Here is a 22,011-nt window from a genome sequence, read left to right on the forward strand (position 1 = left end):
CATTTCATAGATGTTTAAACACGGCAAAAAGGAAGAGAAAGACTTCCGCTAAATCACCAAAAACCCAAAAAGTATTTTGTGTACCACAGTTTGTCTCTATACCAGGAATTTAATTGTACAGTGACTATTATATAAATGAAATCATGAACACATGCAAAAAATTAATAATACCTCAGATTGCTTTCGCTAGCATTTATTTCTTTAGAATCATCAAATCATCAAAGAACTGTTTTTGACCAAGAACTTCTTGGTCAAACAGCTACAGCTTTGCTGTTAGAACTATCCAGTATAGCCTGTTTAAACAAGATCTCATGTATGCCAAAGAAATGTGTTTTTTAAACAACCCACACAAAGGGGACAATCTCACAACAGTCATGCTCTGCTTAAAATGGGTGTTGACAGTGAAATGTTGACTTAAGCCAGTGATACTATGCACTTGGGAAAGCTGGAAGGTTTCTTTTTGTGATGGCGGCTAAAATGGAAAACTAAATGCCTCATACTAGAGGTTGGGGCAAAAGGAGAATTACTTGAAACCAGGCAGTAAAATACTCAAAATATGATAAAATTAAGTAAATATGGTGTCATTTAGCTTTATTATGCTATTTAAACAAAGAAGATCTATCATTTTAACACGACGGCATCAAACAAATGGGATTTGTTGTAATTATGATGCACTTTTTGGTTTAAAATGTTTCCAATATATACTATTCATATAATGAAAAATTTTCAAAGAGCCAAATTTGCCCACTTGAGATGGAGGATAAATTTTACAGCTTTGAATCAGCAGAGTAGCAGCAGAGAGTACAATTAAAATGTTAAAATATTTTTGCCATAATTTCTTGAGTCTCATTAAAAGATTTATGACATTAATATCTCTTTTTAATTTTCAGATCATAACTGCTGTTTTTTTTATTGTAAACTTATAACATTTTTTATCCACATCATTGTTTATAAATTTAGTTATAAAGGATTTTCCAGATTAGAAAAGTTTTAAAAAATAAACCACATTTTTTCTTGGTGTGATAAAATATTTAGAATTGAACATGTATCCATTCACCATAAATCTTACAAGTCTATCAAAGTTAAGTTGCAAGTTTTTTTGTTTTTTTTTCCCATTACAATAAATTATAGTTGATAAATAGAGCTTCAAAAGAAAAAGAAAAAAAGAAAATTAAAACACTGGTTGTGACTTAATGTAAAGAACAGGTTGCTGTAGCATTCCTGGCTGCAAAGTCAACATTCAGTTGACCAATGTCATGTTCCCACCTATGCTCCTGTATAAAGGCTCTTTTGTCATATGTGAGTCATTGTGATTGGAATAATCTGATAAACCAAACTGTCCGGTTTTCCCAGTTTCCCCATTCGCTTCCAAAGAAAGCATCGATCTGTCGGCAGGACTATCTTGCTGTAAAATGGTTCAGATTAAGTCCAAACATCCCTGAATTATACTTGCTTTCATTTGATAGCTTAAGAAGTGCAGTTAAACATCACTTATCCATTGAGTTTATGGCAAAAAAAAATTTCAGGTTGATCAATAAACCTCTTGAATAGAAAACCTAAATTAGATCTCCTAACTTTTGTGCCAATAGTTGGTCAATGGCAGATGGTATGAGCTTTGAACAGCACTTTAAATCATGTTGCTACTTGCTGTTAAACAAATAAAACACCTCATAAAGTATAACTCCAAAAGTCAACATTTCTTTAGACAAACAGTTAAAACTGGGTCTATGGGGTATTATGATTGAGATTTTTTTTACAATATTAATCTAAAAACAGTCTTAGTGCTGCCCTAAGTAGTTGGAAGCTGCTACCGCAGTTGCGCTTTTCTTTTAGTTCAAACAGTACATGCTAGTACACGCTTTCATGTTTAGAGCCTCAGTTGAGGAAACAAAAACTAACTCAGAGACAGGCCTGTATTCTGCATATGTTCATCAGAGTTCCTCCAATCACTCTCCATGCTTTAATAAGGCTAAACTAGGCTAAGTTAGATCCTACTTTCTCTCATCCTGACTTCATAAACTGCCACTGCTCTTTTTATCTCTAATGTTCCCTACTTTTCAGCAAGGAGAGTCACGATATTTGTTGTTCTAAAAGTTGCTAGAAGTCACTACTGTAAATAATCTGTTCACCTAATTTACATATTTGGTAATGTTTCAATCCAGCCTAGGAGATATGAAAATCAACAATGCAAAGTCAGAAAGTGTTTAAAAACACTAAAACTAAAAACCAACTCTATAAAATAATTTCTAAGTATTCAATTATATTTTACCAGAGCCAAAAATACAGAAATCAATCTTATGTAATCAAATTCAACCTAAAGACATTTAGCAACAGCACACAAAGTGGATGAGGATGTCTATGAATTAAATGCACTGACAAAGGTATCTTAGTTTAACAGTTTCAAAGAAAACAAATGTAAGTTATATTTATATCCTCTTATATTCCATCTTTGTCAATGTGTAGCTCAGTAGTTCCCAAAGATTTTCTTCTGGGCCCCCCTTTGGATTACAATAAAAAAAAAAATTTTCTTCATTCATCTATATCGCTTCCCGCGCCCCCCCTGCAATGGCATTGCGCCCCCCATAGGGGTGCGCCCCACACTTTGGGAACCACTGGTGTAGCTTATGTTTAATAGGATAACAGCAGGCACAACTTCCTGCAGAACCTCATTGTGTTTCAGTGCTTTGGAGGAGCTGGCAAAAGCCCTCAGTGCCTACTGAATCAGTGCTTTAATGATGTACTAAAAGACTCCAACAACACAAAAAATTCTCTAGATCTGTTGCTATTTGCTTTTTTTGGACAAAATTTAAAAAAAAAAATCTCTAGAGGAGTTTGAAAAGTCTAAATCTAGCGACAGAGTCACCGTGTTGCCAACGGTCCCCAACTCTTAGCCCTGACTCTCAGGATTTCTTGGCACCGCTTTGGTGGGAATAATTATTGCTTTTACAGCCGGGGTCACCAACTCTTTTAAGGCTGAGGGCCAATTTAAGGGTACAGATTCATAGGAAGGGCTACCAATACAGACCCAAAAACTGCAAGGGTCAGTGTTCACCTAAACTTAATATAAACACATTTTATTTTCTCTTTTAATTTCTAATTTTATTTTAGACATTGTCATTTTGAAATGCTCTATAAATGATTAAAAAAGAAGAGCAATGGCGAGTTGTTCTATTTTCAGGAGGCTCCTAGGGTACCTCATGTGGTCCTGGTTCCACGTCGGTGACCCCTACTTTAGAGCATAAAAACCTAATGGGAGTATGCATGTAATATAACATTTAGCACACATTAATTTCCATGTATAAAGGGCACCATCATTTTCACACAAAAAAAAGAATAACAATTCTAAAATTCACTTTAAACACAAGTTGGAGTAACTTATGCCCCCTTCGTGTGGCCTCGTTAAGTGGAAATTACTAAAGCAATGTGTTCAAGTGATTTTGCTGTGATAGAGAAGAGGAACATGGAGGATCCACAGATTATCCTAACATACTACTTGGGCGAGATAGTTAGGCTTATCTCCAAGATCCAGTAAATCACACGCTCAGTATACAGTACAGATCAAATGAGAAAATTGTCTAAGTCTGAACAGTGCCTGGTACCCTACTGGCTGCTCTCCTCGATGGACTGCTAGCTGGCATCAAATGTAGACAGTTATTTTTAAAAACCACTCAACTTAAAATGACGATATTGTAAAAAGAAAAGTATGCAACAGCATTGTGTAGGCTACAAACACAACAAACGTGAATGTTTAACAATGCAGTACTCATCATGCAGAATAGTTTCTCTGTTTTCTGGTCAAAGTTTACCTCATCTTGAAAACTCCGGCATCATAAAAATGTTCAAGCTTTCCAGTGTAAATTACAGCATGAGTGTGTGTTCATGTCCAATTTCATACTGGTTTCTGGTATTTACCATATTTACAATACCACATGAAGGCAGCATTAGTTCATTCCTTCATGCATTTGGCTTGAATCACCCTGTATAGGACTAATAGAGCTTTTCTTTATTCTTGAGTCTTTTAAAAATGACAAAACTTTTGCATTGATGGTCTTCAGTTCCAAAGATTATATCCTCTTACAAAAAGAGCCATCTGAACCAAGGAGTGTGATGGCAAAGTTCAACACATATAAGGAGACCGGATTGCAAAATGTTTCTAAACTAGACCTTTTCTCCTTAAAGAGTCAAGAAATTTAAATAGTTGTTTTTGTTAAAAGTGTTGCAGGAATCTTGTAGAAGACATTTTGCAGTATCCTATGTAGGACTTGAGCTTAAACACACCTTGGAGCATCCAGCTGGTGATGCATTTGCATATTGAACCCAAAAAAGTAAGTTACAGCTACAGGCGACTGGATTATCTGTACATTCATTCCATACCTTTTAATCATTGCTAGGAACAAGGAAGTTGTTATTATTCCCTACAGCCAGTGAGCTGCACAGGTTAGACTAAACAGGTTACAAGTTAATTAAAGATCAGACAGGGACACAGGACAACAACTGTAAAAAAATAAAAATAAAAATAAAAAACGGTCACGCCTGAATGCAATTACAAAGACCAGTTAACCCCTTCTTTACCTGAACATCAGATAGAAACTGGTGTATGCAGAGAAAACCAACACAGGGATGGGTAGAGCATGACAAATACATGCTGAAAAAGTCTTAGAAGAGATTTGAACGCAGACTTTCTTGTTGTGAGGGAAACTGTACGGCGTACGGCGTACGGCCCAGGTCATCAGCCTAACTTTAGGCTATAATCTATATGTCCCCTCTAACTGGGCATTATCATCTCAGTTTCTGTGAGGGGCCACATTTCAAATGGGGATCATGCACTTGTTTCCACATAAGATACATATCAATTGGTAAGAATCTGTGCACCAATAAAAGATCTCTTAAATAACACGGTTTAAGATGATCTTCTCCTTTAGAAGGCATGTTTAGTCCCAATGTTTTCACACCAATGTGAGAAGAAGGGGAAAGTCCTGCTTTGGACAGACACATCCCCATGTAAGCGTCATCGATGGGATGAATGGGTATCGACTGAGACATCCGGTTAATCACCAGTGCTGTGTATCCGGACAGAAGGTAACCCCCTCCTCCACAGTAAGGTTGGTATGCGTTTGATTTCTGTATCTGGACTGGAATGAAATATTTGCTTCCTTTCCACCTGACCACTTTTTCGTTTATGAACAAGTAGCCGGTGAAGAGGTGCTTGCTTCCATCGTTGTCTGGGAGGCTCTGTAGATACTTCACCATGTTTTCAGTGTGGGCAAACACATCATCATCGCCATTAAGCAGAAAGCGAACATTGGGACAGTTTCTTTCCATCCACTGAAGGAAGAGCGTCTGCTTCAGGGTGAGGTTGTGAAATGTGTCGTTAAAGTCCCACTGGAGGATGTCTTTAAAGTCTTCTTGCTCCACCTTTAGCAGATTGTTTCCTTTTTCCTTCTCCTCACCAGAACCCGTCGTTCCTAAGATGAATACCCGTCGAATCCACACACCATTGTGTAACCTCTCTTTAGCCCAGGTTTTACGCAGAACCTCACGGCGGTCGTAATTCAAAGGGGAGCTTTTAATGACAAGCAGAAGGAAGACTTCTTTGGACTTATTAACCCCCCCACATTTGTCTGGCAAGTCCAGCAGCATGGGGAATTTCCGACAATGGCGGTAGTAGAGAAACTCTTTTATAGCATCAGGAAGTGAGCTGAAATCCTTCATGTTGGTAACCGACATGTTTGCTTTACATTTCTGCTCTGGAAATACTGGATTACGGTATTTTATGGCTGACTTTAACTTACTGTAATCTTCAGCTGTATCAGTTGAAGGGTAGGGGGCATAAGAGTCAAGAATGTCAGCATTGTTCTGCAACAAGTAAATGAGCAAAAGAAAAGCTCCGATTAAGAAGACAGCTGCAATGTTTCCTCTTCTAAAAATCCTGGAAGACAAAGAAAATATAGATAACATTGTAAAACTATTAAACGGATAAAAGTATCTTTAAAGTTATTTAATGCCGGTGCAAATAAATCTCTTTGCAGGGATAAATCGAAAGATAAAAATCTTGTCTTTTTTCTCTCTGTTACTTATCTTTCTTATTTGATCTTTGTTTGACAAATTAACGTACTGTTTCCTGGTACTGAATTTTTCTCAGCAACTCATTCTTTGTTTCATTTCACAAAGGTATCAGGTTAAACTATTCATGCCCTTAGAAGCACTTCAAATGATCTGATCCTGCAATAATAAACTTCCGTGTGTTTTGTGATTTTCGGTTTTATGCAATAGCTGGACAACCATCAAAGCTTTGAATTACATATGGTTGATTTGTGTTCCTGCTGCTTTTGCACATGATGAAACCAGGTCAAATCTGTCAGTGATATAAATTTCATGCTTATAAGTCAGAATGTGTAGCTGGGAATATCTGTTTTTCCCTTGAGAACTAATTAATACATTTCTCTTACTGTGACTTTTATTTTTATTTTTACACAAGTCACATTTTATTGAGATCTGTTTGCAAATAGAAAGTAATAGTCCACTTGTAAAACTGCAAATCATCTAACTTGCATGTGGGTTTCCACATGCAAATCTGAATTTAGACCCATGATTCTTCCTTTCAGCTGACTAATGTCGTGTCACCGCCCTGTTCTGCTCCTTCGAATGGTTTTTTGTTTTTTTTAAAGTTATGCCTTACAGAAATGCTTGCAATGCAGGACCTGCAGCTCGGCAGTGTGCCAGCCCAACGGCAAACTGCCCATCTGTTCTGGGATTGGATTGTTAAATTTGTGATTAACCAACCAGCTGAGAGGAAGAGACATTGGTCAAAGGTTTTTCTTGTGAGGTGAAAGTCGCTACATGATAGAGAACCTAAGCAACCTAAGTTTCGCATTTAGATATGTACTCTGTGCAAATTGCATAAAAAATGTGTATGTTTTGTGATTAGTTTATATATATATATATATATATATATATATATATATATATATATATATATATATATATATATATATATATATATATATATATATATATATATATATATATTTATGTTATATGGATTCAAAAAGATGAATTTGTAGATGAATAGTAAAACAATTTTATTCACAGCTACAAATTCTGGTTTACAAACACAGAATATACCTGACTGGATATTGTGTCAATACTTAAATATTTTTAATTTAATTAATCAAAAGGTAGCTTTACATAATTTTAAAAATGAATCACGTTTAAGATCTACCCTTTAAATATAAACATGCATTAGTGTTTAAAGAGAAATAATTCAAACTGGCTAAAACCTGATGGTATTAAATGAAAAAAATTTAATTTACTTTTTAAATTAACAATTACTCAAATTGACACCCGTTAATCCATGTCTTCATGTTATTCATCTTTTTAAACATGGTTTGGAGGCTTTACTTCTCCCCGCTTTGAGCTGAAGAATATTTAAATGATATTGTGAAGTCCTTGTTTAAAACCTTTGTTCTTAACTCTAAAGAGTATAGATATTCCAATAGAGGCATAAACTACAATATAAACAACGAGGCTATGTATAGTAAGTAAACAAACAAGTGCTATTTATCAACAGAAAAAAGTGCTTTTATTTGGATGTTTTTGGTTGGAAATGTTCTTGTAATGTTGCAGGTAACGTAGCAGTGAGTTAAAACCTGAATTTAAACTTCTTCACTCAAGTATTTTACAGCCTATAACTGTTTTTTTATGTTGTTGTTGTTCAGAATTACCTTTAGCACATCTATCTCTCTATCATTTCCATCTGACCTGCTTTTTAGTACCTGCTGAATAAAAGTAAATCTACAGTTAGATTCTGCCAACATCATTTTCCATTATGGCGCTCAAGTGTTCAGGGGAATGTACATTATTAGTTTTCCTTCAAATATTTTACATGTAGGCCTAGAATTTCTGTTTTGGTCTCATCTGACTAAAGTAGGACTGAAACAATGAATCGGCTTAATGGATGATTAATGGACTATTTAAATAATCGTTAACTAATTTAGTAATCATTAACTGGAGTATAGAGACTTTAAAACATGTCTTTAGCTGACAGAGCAACCCACTTAGAGCAGTAATGATACCAAGATGTTAAAAAAGTATATAAATATTTTGCATTTAAGAAATTTTTTTGTCTGTCAATATGCTCTATCCAGTGTTAGTGTCAAGTGGTTTAATCTCGCAAAACAATCTTCTTTAGGTAACCTTTGGCTAACCGATGATTAATCGATTGGTCAAAAATTTTTTTAGGATTAATCGATTTGCAAAATAAGCGTTAGTTGCAGTCCTAGATCAAAGTACTCTAAAGTCGATTGCGTTGTACCCAAGGTGATAATGCTCCTTTTTAGGATTATTACCTAGTGTTTAAATAATACTGAAGTTAAAATCTATTAAGCAGGCATAAAGAAACAAATAAGATAACTCTTACACAACTTCAAATAAGATATTTAATTAGATAATTGTTACATTTTATTATTTAATAGATAAATAATATTAAAACAATTTAAAAAAAAACCTAGCTGCAGAACAGGCCTCATTACAATCCTGTCATTAGTTAAAAAAAAAAAAAGTGCCAACACCTTTGTCCACCTCATTTTTAACTTTATTAGCTGTGATAGAAATAGAATAGGTAATAGAAGAATCCTCTAAATTGGGAAGGCTATGTATATATATGTGTGCATATGTGCATATATGTATGTATATATATAGATGGACTGTTGGCACTCAATAAAAAATAAAAAATAAACTAATGACAGGATTGTAATGAGGCCTGTTCTGCAGATAGGGTTTGTTATCATTTTATTATTATTTATCTTTTAAATTATAAAATGTAACAATTATCTAATTAAATATCTTATGTGTGTGTGTGTGTGGAATATCTTACACACACACACACACACACACACACACACACACACACACACACACACACACACACACACACACACACACACACACACACATATAGATATATTTTCTAAACTCCAGCACTTCAAATGAATTTGGTATTGAATTATTGGCTTTTGTAGTGGTATTGCATTCTTTAAGCTGCATATTTCAGTGAGACTTAAATCCAGGGTATTTTTAAAAGTAGCTACTGCTTTCCAGTCCAAGAAATGAAGCATAAAAGACGTGAAACCACCTGTACATAAATAGTTTTACATCTCTTGTTCGTGAAGCTAATATTTCTACATCTAAGTGTTGTGGTTCTGCATTTTGCAGACACTTCCTGCGCATTTGCCGTAGCTGTGCAAAATCTCTCCATAAATTATCTCTCCATATGCATACATAGGGGCCAGCGCCAGGCGGTGGTTGGCTGGTTGATCGCAGCTCAGAGCCAATGTTCCGCTACTGACTTGTTGATCCACAAACCCCGAATCTGTTATCATCGATCTATATTTGATCTTTTAAATAGATTCCTGTAGCCTTTTTCAGCACGTTTTTAATTAAAACAAATTCACAGCCATTTTTCCAAAATCACTCAAATAAAACGTTTAAATTCCGGAAGTTTTGCGTTTTATTGGAGGACATATAGATTATAGGTTCCTAAAAATCAGGATCAACTTCAATCGACAGCAAATACATTATTTATAATTATAACAGAACTAAAGAGAGTGGATTTTAAACAGGCCACTTTTTTTTGCTCACGATTAGTCAATGTCTCCCATTATAGACACATATTTTACGCAAGGTACCCTTTTGACAGAATATTGCGGAAGTGCCAATTAGATGTAAAGTTTGCAATACACGATGATTACAATAACCTATAGGATACATAAGTAAGACTTACCTGAGGGAAGCGTTCCAAATATTTGATGATACCATCTTGGTATCGTGTAGACAGAGCTTATTCCTGATGCTTTCTGTAGGAGAGACAAACAGGATGCTGAGTGTGCATGGGTGCTTAGCCCCGAGCCTTGTCTGTCAGGCATGCCCATGCGCACATGAAATAACTGCAGCCCACTCAACCAGTGGGACTGATCTACCTGAAGTGGAAAACCTCACCTTCAAAAGTCTTTTAATGTATAAAATGACAATGTTAAAGATTAAATCTTGATGTTAAAATTTCCTCCTCATACATACATTTTTTATTTAATTTTTTATTAAAATAGTTTTTTTTATCTATGATTTCACTGAAGTCTCCTAGATGACAGAGATACATCATTTTCTCTTTTCCTCATAAAAAACAAAATCTATTTCTGCTTGAAATATGTACTTATCATCTTTAATGTTAGTATATTGATGTGCATAATTAATTACAGTGTTTTTTCGTCAAGTAATTGTTAATATATGAAAAATTATTAGTATTGATAACATTGTGTATTGCTGTTGCCACCATCTGTATTAGAGGGAAATAAATAGTAGGGTAAATAGTAGGCCCACGGGGGTGGCCAATGATTGGCTGAGGGATGCCATGGCCACCCCTGGCCCCCCATCTAGCTCCGCCCCTGTCTGTATCTGAGCTGCCAATTGAAACGCTAAATTAACTTTGGTCTCAAGAATGAAAGTGATGGTAAACTTTTACTTTTATTCAGTAAACTTATATATTTACTATCTCATATAAATTGTATTGTTGATTCACGAACATGACTTAAATAATGTAAAGTCCCTTTTAGTTAGCAGGACCTTCACTTATAGGTGAAGGTTTATATGATATAGTAGAAACGTTATTGTTTTGTTATTTGGTAATTTGAAAAAAAACAAAATCAAAATAGTTTTAGAATTGTTTGTGAAAATTAAAACAAACTTCACAGTTTTGCCTGCATGTTTTTATTCTGTGATTTCCATGTATTAAATTCATTGCAGTGACTTACATCGAGCCTGCAGCATTCTTAAGGACTCATCTCACCCAGCCCACAGAATGTTTTCTCTCCTGCCCTCCGGCAGGCATTTCAGGTGCGGCCGGACCAGAACCAACAGACTAAAGAACAGATTTTCCCTCAGAGCTGTCTGTTTACTGAACTCTAACCCCACTGATGGACTCTACTCTCCTTCCTCACACCTACCACCATTTTGCTATTCTGTTTTTTTGTTGTTGTTTTTTTTAAAGACAAAGTTCATCTGCATTCCTGACTGTTACTATTGTAACAACTCTTTATATGCATCTTGCACTACTCACTTTGACTGATTATTGACTTGCACTGCCGACTGTTTATTCACAGCACCAATTGTTTACATTTACATCTGCAATAACGTACTTTAACTGTAATATGCAATTACCTTCCACTGCACTTTAATTTAGATGCTTCTGTCCAAACTCTATTTATTCATTTTATAGTAAAACCCATCTGTATATTATGCTATTGTACATAACTGTAAAAACCTTTTTTTAATAGTAATATTCATCTGTAAATTATATTCGGTACATATCCAGCTGTAAATTTAGTTCATAACACTACTGATCTATATATTGTATTCATTATTTATAATAGTATTCATCTCTATACTCATTCAGTAGAAATACCCATGTCCTGTATTTATGGAACCATTATTTATCCTGCACTTGCTGCTATTGCACTTCTGGTTAGACCTAAACTGCATTTCGTTGCCTTGTACTGTACCTGTACATGTGTAATGACAATAAAGTTGAATCTAATCTAATCTAATCTAATCTAATCTAAACTTGTCTTTAGAGGTCACCAATATAATATCACTATAAAAACAGCTGTTCTTTAAAGGCGTCAGCAAGGTGAGAGCATTAGTAAACTACATAATGAGGAGCAAGAACTTAGTGATTATATTGCAGAGAGGTTTATTAATGAAAGAGATAGAGCAATATCTCAAGCTTCAAACATCTTATTGAACATCAATACAATACATAATTAAAGTGGAAAGAGTCTGGCGTGAGTGCAAAGCTACTAAGACATGGCAAACCATAAAAAAAGTAAATCATTGAAGCAGGTGATGGGCACATTGAGATGAAGAGCTGCAGCAATCAACAATCACTGTAGAAAATCTGTTCTTAGCACAAGAATCAGTTATATACTCTATGACTTCACGGAAAAGTGACAAGATGAAAGTAATTTGTTTAAAGAAGAAGGTTAAAGCACTTATGAATGAAGGTATTTTAGGCAAATGCATCAAAACTGAACAACTTGACAAGATTTTAATTGTGAACCATGGAAGTGGAAGCTTAATGCAGCAGCAAGCAGGAAAGCTTTTTTTTCCTTTGGGGATAGCAAAAGCGGTTAGAATTAATAAAAATACCAATAGATGTCACAAGGTCATTCACTGCTTCATTCTTAATCTGTATGACAGACAGTAAATATTTGCTTACAATAAGTCCACTGACCATTTTTAACTAATTTCTATTTCTGGTTTAGGCTATGAAGACAAAAATATGTCTCTTAGGTTAAATGTTTTATCGCATCCTCTTTTAAATTTCATTTAACCATTGCTTTTGAATTAGGGTTAACAGATTATAGAGAAATTGCTTGAATTGCTGTAAATTTTATTACTTAATCTGTTTTAGGTTGACTGAAATGATTTTTGGTTTTGACCCTCCTCGAATTAGCTGTTAGCTTGTCCCTTGGGTGAAAAATCCCAGTCTTTTTTTTATTTTATTTTGCAAACATTCTAACAACTTTGTCAAAGATTCTAATTTCTCATAAGCTCCATATTGGAAAGAGCCCCCCTTTTTAAATGTCATGTCAAAAATCTCGGGCTAACATTTGATAATGGGCTCAAATTTGACAAACAGATTAGCTCCGTTGTCAACTCATGCTTTTTCCAGCTCTGTCCTTTGGCCAAAGTCAAGTCCTTTCTCAGTCGGCAGGATCTTGAGAAGGCAATCCATGCTTTTATTAGTTCAAGACTGGACTACTGCATTGCCCTTTACGTTGGCTTCAGTCAGTCAACAATTTCTCGTCTCCAACTTGTGCAGAATGCTGCTGCCCGATTTTTAACAAACACATCCAGACGTGAACACATTACTCCTGTGCTTTCGTCACTCCATTGGCTTCCAGTCCGTTTTAGAATTGATTTTAAACTTCTGCTGTTTGTTTTTAACGCCATTCATGGTTTTGCCCCCTCTTACTTGTCTGAGATTATAACTTTCCGCAATTGTGGCAGAGCTTTACGCTCCTCAGGTCAGCTTCTGCTAGAGGTCCCTAGGTCAAGACTCAAACAGAGGGGCGATCGTTCTTTTGCCGTCGCTGCTCCCAGACTGTGGAACAAACTCCCCCCTGACATCCGCACCACTACTGACCTCAGCCTTTTTTTTAAAAAAGCTTAAAACCCACTTTTTAAAATTAGCTTTTAATTCTGACTAGGGTAATACTGTCTCTTAGATGTCATCTTTCTGTGTGCTCCTTTCTATGCACCTCTGGAAGGCTTTTAATGTCCTGCAGCACTGCACCACTACAGCGCTTTTAATTGTATCTTGTATGTTTTATATGTGTTATGTATTGTTTTTGTGGCTTTGTTGTAAAGCACTTTGGGTACCATTTGGCTATTGTAAAGGGCTATACAAATAAATTTGATTTGAAAGAGAAATCATAGGGTCTATTCTTGATAAAAATTAATTTATTACACATAATATTTCTTCACTTCATGGTAAAATCAATAAACTTTAGAGATCCCAGGGGCAAAAGGCAGTGGGTGAGGTTTTCACTAATATAGATAAAGGTGTTTCAAGCTGCTATAAATGTTTTAAACAACATCACTGAACAACTTTTTTTTAGATGGCCAAAGAGATACAGGTGTGGTTCAAATGAAAGCAGTGCAGCACTTTGTGGCTTTAGAATTTGCATTGTGTTTTCCAGTGTTGGGCACGTTACTTTGAAAAAGTAATTAGTTATAGTTACTAGTTACTTCTCCCAAAAAGTAACTGAGTTACTAACTGAGTTACTCCACAATAAAAGTAACTAGTTACTAGTAAAAGTAACTATTGCGTTACTTTTGCGTTTCTCGCCCCCGTAAACCTCACCACCCAGCCCCCACCTTCTCACCGTGTGTTTCCAAAGCCAGCTGAATAGAGCGGACGACAAAGACAAGAACCTGCAGAGAGTTAAGCATTTATTGCAACTCAACGTAAATGACATCAGGGGGGAACGCGATGTAAAGTTTTATAACAGGACATTCAGATCCGGTGAGTATATGAAATTAATAACTGGGGATGTCTAATTCTGAAATCCTGTGTGTTTGGGTTGTTATAGATACTGCAACATCTATCTATCCATCTATCTATCTAGATGTATACTCTGTGTGTGACATAAAATATGGATCTCCATCCCTGCCACAAAGGCCATCAAATAATGTTTAAAATAAAAAATACAGTAGGTTGAGAAGGCAGAGTATCCATCCATCCATCCATCCATCCATCCATCCATCCATCCATCCATCCATCCATCCATCCATCCATCCATCCATCCAGATTTCTCCCTTTCTCCATATAGGCTATCATTTCTGGCTGTTGTCAGGTTCATTTGATCGTTCCCGCTCTCCACAGTTCTCCTGTGGCGCGAGCACAGAGCGACTGTTGCGCGCCTTTAGCGAGCATGCGCGTTTCATGTCGCTTGCGCGGTGACTCTTGCCGCCTGCGCTGTGTGGAGATGCAGAGGAAACCGTTATGTGATGGGGAAACGCAGCTCTACGGTATTTCCATGTGGAAAACGCTGTTTTGCTGCTGGAGTCATCATCACTCTCCATCTCTCTGTGTGTGCTGTACGTTAACACCCACCAGCAGAAACACCAACCTATTCAACTGACAGACGGATTCTCATCCTCCCCTCTCTCATGACAAGGCGCGCACCTCTGGATGACCTAAAATAAATCTTTAATATCTCTTAAACAAAAGTAGCACAAACAATATTTTTTTCTGCACAAATCTGCACTAACGTTGCACTAACCATTCAGTCTATTTGCAGAGTTTTTTGACGTGGGTGGGGTGTCAGCTTCACGCAGCTGCGCACGAGTCCTATCATGAAAAAAGGTTCATTGTGCGACCTGAGTAACGCGCAGTAACGGGGTGTCTGCAATGGTAACTGCGTTATAGTTACAGTCAAAGTAATTAGTTAGATTACTCGTTACTAAAACAAGGTAACGGCGTTAGTAACGCCGTTAGTTTCAACGCCGTTAGTCCCATCACTGGTGTTTTCTAGTTTAATTTACCTATGTTCACTTCTTTCTTGGTAAAAGCACATGCAATTGGTTTTCTAAGGTTTTAAATACTTTTGAATTGACAGTGTGTTTCCTGCTTGCTGTTCTCGTCTATTTCTTTGTGTTGTAGATAGAGTGGATAGTACTTGCCTCATACGATCCAGGTAATTAACTTTGCTTTGTGACACATTGGCTAGGCTCCAGTTATGAAATAATTCAATTCAATTCAGTTTATTTATATAGCGCCTATTCACAACACATGTCATCTCAGGCACTTTACAGTTCAACAGATCATACAGTCAAATTGATTAAAAGTTTTCTATCTAAGGAAAACCAGTTGATTGCATCCACTCATTGACTCGAATGTAATCCCTCACACTAGGCATGCTTGTAGCTCTTTAGACAAGATATGAGATAAAAATGTTCCATCACACGAGGAATAATTCAGTTATCTTTGTGTAGAAGACAAAAAACAAACAACACGTTATAAAATGTAGCTCAATTGATTACAAAACAACCAAAAATGATCAAAACAATCATAATAAAAACAATCTCACAGGGGCATAGAGGGGTGGTAAAACATATGAATATAGGACAATAGATAAAAAATAAATAGCAAAGCCATAAAACAGCATAAAATAGATAAATATAGTTAATGTTTAGAGAAAATGTTCTAATGCCTTTGCATGTTCTGTGGTTTCCCTCTACCTGTCTAAAGTTTTAGAGGATGGGTTGGTTTCTGTCATAGATTTGAATCAGAGTGATAGAATGCTCTAACACCAAGCAGTACCAGTGAGGAGGTACCTCACATAGACAAGCCTTCCTTTGTCCCAGCTGGTGGCAGCAGCGTACCAGGAAATGATGACTCCAAAAGATAGTTTTGACATATTCTCTGCACATTGTTTATAAACTTCTGTCACATGTTAAGAATCAGAAACAAAAATGTCTTAATTTATATTGTATTGCAAAAATACAAAAAAGCAAGAGCTCATCGCCCATAAGTTGCATGCAGTAAAAATGTGCCCTCTCTTATGCAATGTAGGTTTCATAGAATAAAAGTAATCCTAAAATTAAAACAAACATCGCACCGCTCAATATGAGTGGTGAACATGATAAGCTAAACAGGGTATACACAATAAATAAAAAGATAATCACATCCTGGTTGATAACTTATTTTGCATGGAGGACCATAAAACGAGACCCGATTCTCAAAACATAAACATTACTCTTTTTATTTTTATGTTGTTTTTTTTACTTCGACATTTATCTATTTACCTTAAAATAGGTGTTTTTTTGTTTTTGTTTTTTTACTCCAGGTACTTCACAGCTTTCATCATGCATCATGAACAGTGTTGGGCACGTTACTTTGAAAAAGTAATTAGTTATAGTTACTAGTTACTTCTCCCAAAAAGTAACTGAGTTACTAACTGAGTTACTCCACAATAAAAGTAACTAGTTACTAGTAAAAGTAACTATTGCGTTACTTTTGCGTTTCTCGCCCCCGTAAACCTCACCACCCAGCCCCCACCTTCTCACCGTGTGTTTCCAAAGCCAGCTGAATAGAGCGGACGACAAAGACAAGAACCTGCAGAGAGTTAAGCATTTATTGCAACTCAACGTAAATGACATCAGGGGGGAACGCGATGTAAAGTTTTATAACAGGACATTCAGATCCGGTGAGTATATGAAATTAATAACTGGGGATGTCTAATTCTGAAATCCTGTGTGTTTGGGTTGTTATAGATACTGCAACATCTATCTATCCATCTATCTATCTAGATGTATACTCTGTGTGTGACATAAAATATGGATCTCCATCCCTGCCACAAAGGCCATCAAATAATGTTTAAAATAAAAAATACAGTAGGTTGAGAAGGCAGAGTATCCATCCATCCATCCATCCATCCATCCATCCATCCATCCATCCATCCATCCATCCATCCATCCATCCATCCATCCATCCATCCATCCAGATTTCTCCCTTTCTCCATATAGGCTATCATTTCTGGCTGTTGTCAGGTTCATTTGATCGTTCCCGCTCTCCACAGTTCTCCTGTGGCGCGAGCACAGAGCGACTGTTGCGCGCCTTTAGCGAGCATGCGCGTTTCATGTCGCTTGCGCGGTGACTCTTGCCGCCTGCGCTGTGTGGAGATGCAGAGGAAACCGTTATGTGATGGGGAAACGCAGCTCTACGGTATTTCCATGTGGAAAACGCTGTTTTGCTGCTGGAGTCATCATCACTCTCCATCTCTCTGTGTGTGCTGTACGTTAACACCCACCAGCAGAAACACCAACCTATTCAACTGACAGACGGATTCTCATCCTCCCCTCTCTCATGACAAGGCGCGCACCTCTGGATGACCTAAAATAAATCTTTAATATCTCTTAAACAAAAGTAGCACAAACAATATTTTTTTCTGCACAAATCTGCACTAACGTTGCACTAACCATTCAGTCTATTTGCAGAGTTTTTTGACGTGGGTGGGGTGTCAGCTTCACGCAGCTGCGCACGAGTCCTATCATGAAAAAAGGTTCATTGTGCGACCTGAGTAACGCGCAGTAACGGGGTGTCTGCAATGGTAACTGCGTTATAGTTACAGTCAAAGTAATTAGTTAGATTACTCGTTACTAAAACAAGGTAACGGCGTTAGTAACGCCGTTAGTTTCAACGCCGTTAGTCCCATCACTGATCATGAACCACAATTCGTGAAGCATAATGTTGTGAACCTATTAACCCTTTATAGGGCAAGTTACCATTTTTGATCACTTGCATCGCCCTTACAAATGGACTCCCCTCCGTCCCTCAGTGAGGTTTAGAAGCACAAGATCTATATCCAGCCATTCAGCAAAGATACTGCTACGTGGCTGTACATCTTATTTTGGCATTTGACCAAAAGATGAACACCTGAATGATATATTACCTACCGCAAATTAAGTTGAAAAAAGGTAAAAAGTTAATAAGTCAAGAAAAAAAGGTAAAAAGTTCATTAAAAATGTAAAAAGGCAAAGAAAAAAGCTAATTTAAATGTCAAGAAAAAATGTAAAAATTAATTAAAAAATTAAAAAGTCAAGGAAAAAAAGGTAAAAAGCTAATTAAAAAGTTAAAAAGTCAAGGAAAAAGGTAAAAAGTTAAAATAAAAAGTCAAAAAAAGTTAAAAAGCTAATTGAAAAGTTAAAAAGTAAATTTAAAAAGTTCATAAGCCTAGTTAACAATTATATTTAGGTTTACAAACTAAAAAATGTAAGTGCCAGTATCAGCATTAATGCCTCTAAGGTTATGTTTTACCAAAAAAAAAAAAAAAATACGTGTTTCTTTGTGTTTTTCATGATTTTCTTATAGAAGCACTTATTTTTGTTATTTTTCTTAATATATTTGGACAAGTTTGCGTTTCTTGTTATTACATTGACATTCATTTTTGCCATCAAAATTTTACAAAGATAATAAGGTCTTGTCCTGGATTCCAATAACACTAATGGCTTGAAATGTGGATTTTCAAAGGATTTCACTGAGTGCCCTATAAAGGGTTAAAGATATTTGAGACCAGAATAGTGATATACAGGCTGGGGCTGCTCACCAAGTGTATGGTGAACAATTTTCAATTATTCAATTATTATTGAGTTATTGAAGTTATTCACTCCCTTCCCTCTAAATGTATTGCTCCTAAAGTCAAGAGAACCTGTCACTCCTTGCCTAATGTAAAGCAGCCAATCAGACATCACAGTTTCCTCTGAAACCACCCTAAACCCGCCCCCTGAGTTTGATTGATGAAGTTCACAGTTCAAAAAATATAATTATGAGTATACTACTATGGAGGACAAATCCTGCCATAATTAAAAATACAGAAATAAATAAATGCTCCAAAAATAAATAAGCATACAATTAAATGCCACCCAAAAATAAAATAAACAAATAATATACAGTGAGACATAAATATATAAATCTATTTTAATAAACTTCTTTGTTTATTTGCCTTTGTAATAATTACCTTATTTATTTATTGTCCGTTATATTCTTCAACTTTATTTATCTATTACTGCAAGGACACCATAAAAAAAAAAAAAAAAAAAAAAAACAGGACAAAATGATATAATTCATAGCCAAAATAGATTTATTTAGCAAAATTATACAATAATTGTATTGCAAATGTATTCAATGAAACTGCATGCTTTTATCTATTGGTATATGTATGATTTTTTGTAACATATATGTCTATATATAAATGTGTGATGGCATTAAGTTTGCACTAGATGGTGCTATTATATATATATATATATATATATATATATATATATATATATATATATATATATATATATATATATATATATATATATATATATATATATATATATATATATATATATATATATATGTATATACACATATATACATATATATATATATATATTCTCTATAAATTACATGCAATTTCACTAGTAAAATCAATAATGTTTACCTAATTGCATAAACCTTTTTCAGCTGTACCTGAACTAAAGAGCAGAACAAACCCAAAAACAGGTTTATCTTTTTATATGTTTGGCTTATTTATTTACTTTATGTAAAATCTGAATTTTGAGTAGACAGATTTACAAATTTAAAACAAATGAAATAATTGTATTTTACCCTATGAAACAGTGTTTTCTTTGTCACCAACCAAAAATTATGAAATGTTCCTTTTCCTTATCTGAGAAGGATGGACTTTAAGTCCTGTGAGCAAACAGAAGGTAATCAAATACAGATATATTTACTTAGTTCTGCCTTGGTAACTGAACTGTTGCATTTTGAAAAAACAATCTCAACTAAGCATGCTAATTTTCTTTCAAGTATACAACGTGGGTGGTGAAAACATCTTATCATTTTACAGCATAATTTTATCAACAGAAATATATATCAAGTTAATTCAGGGCAATACCAGAAGAAAGATTTTTAGAGGCGTATATAGTTTTGAGACTGGGATGGAATTTTATCTGTTAAATCATAAAAAAAAAACAAAAAAAACAGGCAGAGCTAAAATTTTATGTCTAAGAATGAAATAATATTAATGCATTAGAATGGCCCAGTCAAAATTTAGACCTAAATCCAGTAACGAATCTGAGAAGACAGTGACGATGGACAACCCACAGTTTTTCCTGCAACTGGAGGGTTGTCAGTTCAAGCCCTGTCTCTGGCTTTCAGTGTCGTTGTGTCCTTGGGCAAGACAAATTCAGTCTGAAGTCTTCAAAACCGGTAGAGACTTACACTCAAAAGACAAACGCTTATTCAAAAAAATTTTAATAGTAGAAATAACATTTAATCCCCCCCCCCCACACACACATACTGTATATATATGCACACACTGTGAGACACGCATTAAAATAAAATTGAATGTGACAACGCAGAATGTTTACTCCAATCAGTAACTTTAAGTTCAAAAACACCCTCACACTGATATACGACACAGACCTGTTAATCCTTTCCAGCAAGTTATTTTGAAGAAAACACTTTAACATTTACTTATTGTTAAATCAATATAACCTGGCTTTCATGATACACCGTTGCATAAATTTACTGTGTCATCTTTTCATTTCAAAATCCCACAATCCAGGAAATTATGACAGAAACATATACATTTCCCTATTGAAAAGGTATATTACTGAAAGAATACAATGACCATGACAAAACACAACAACAACAAAAATAATGTTGGTCTAATAATTTTATCATGACTGCATAGTAATTTAACCATTTATTTGGCTTCCCTTCTTGGAAAGTTGTACAGTAATTGTTATCAACACTGAATCAACAAGTTTCCTGTATGCCTTTATTTTAAATGGATTTTAGATCCTTCATATTGCTAACCTTTTTTAAAGGATTTTTCCCCCTAGTAACCTTAGCCTACCCTATGAAGTCTTAGGCTTATACTATGCTTGTAATTTTCACTTACCAGATGACATTTAATAAGTAATGATTGGAAAGGTTGGCTTATGGCAGACAGTCAGCTGAACATCATATCTTTACATCTCTATGGTTCTCAGATACTGATCATCTGCTGCAGGAACAATATCAGGCCTGACTTCTGTTGTTTTAAAGCAAGGGTCAGAAAACAAATGAAACAGAATCCAAATATATTTAATTCTATAAAGATTAATGTAAAAGGTCACCCCAAGTAAAAATTAAAAAAAACAATGAGGTCTGGTCCTTATTTGCAAAGCAGTAGATAATTAAGATGGAGCTGGACCAGTGTTTACGCACTGCTGGTAAAATGTCATCTCTAATGAGAGGTACATTTTATTAATTACAATTTATTTCTTGTTAATACTCCATCTCTGAGCTGTATGATTAGAATCAGAACAGAAAGAAGGAAGCTCCGTGGCACCAGATATGTTATAGTGTCTGGGGTTATTTAGTTATTTTTTTCTGTCAACACGTATAATTGGACTGTCTGTAGCTTTAAGAATCAATTTGAGGATCTGAAGGACCTTACAATGTGTTTAGTTACTTTAGGAATAAATGTTTCAATTTTCACTGACCAGTTTTTTTCCACATTTTGATGTAAATCCAAATAGAAGCTCAAAGAAGAAATTTCTACTGTTTTCTATCATTGCTAGAGCTCTGAAGTTCATCTTAGGTTAAAGTCCCTATGCTCTCTCTTCCTTAGGCTGACCCTGCTAATGTTTATTAGAGCAACCATTGGCTGTTGTCTTGATGGCTAGCTAATTTGCTGTTATTTACCTTTAGCAAATTCTGAAATTAAATTCATCAGTGTTTTACTTCTTGACTAAGTAGTAGGTACCCACCATCCCTTAAACATTAATAAGTTTTAAAGATTCTTCTCTAATTCCTTTTTTAAATTCCTTTTTTAAAATTACAGATATATTTTATTGGTTTTTCTACTGAAATGTTGGCTTAAACCATTCCAAAGTTTTGTTATTTTTTTAAAA

General features: G+C 35.2%; 1 protein-coding gene across 1 annotated transcript; it reads right to left on the reverse strand.

Annotated features, from left to right (window-relative positions):
- Positions 1-4,351: 4,351 nt before the first annotated feature.
- On the reverse strand, positions 4,352-9,923 carry LOC119787603 (N-acetyllactosaminide beta-1,3-N-acetylglucosaminyltransferase 3-like). Its single transcript, XM_038291563.1, has 2 exons — positions 9,782-9,923; positions 4,352-5,929 (listed from the first exon to the last, which is right to left on the reverse strand). The coding sequence occupies exons 1-2, from the start codon at positions 9,814-9,816 to the stop codon at positions 4,780-4,782; spliced, it is 1,185 nt and encodes a 394-aa protein (XP_038147491.1). The 5' UTR covers positions 9,817-9,923; the 3' UTR covers positions 4,352-4,779.
- Positions 9,924-22,011: the final 12,088 nt, after the last annotated feature.

This window comes from Cyprinodon tularosa, unplaced genomic scaffold, assembly GCF_016077235.1.
Source record: "Cyprinodon tularosa strain WSP-4 unplaced genomic scaffold, ASM1607723v1 ctg30, whole genome shotgun sequence".
Lineage (NCBI taxonomy): Eukaryota > Metazoa > Chordata > Actinopteri > Cyprinodontiformes > Cyprinodontidae > Cyprinodon > Cyprinodon tularosa.

Coding starts and splice junctions, on each gene's coding strand:
- LOC119787603 (XM_038291563.1), bottom strand. CDS start 9,816: ATGGTATCATCAAATATTTGGAACGCTTCCCTCAG. Junction 5,930..9,781: donor ATTTGGAACGCTTCCCTCAG/GTAAGTCTTACT, acceptor TTTGTCTTCCAG/GATTTTTAGAAGAGGAAACA.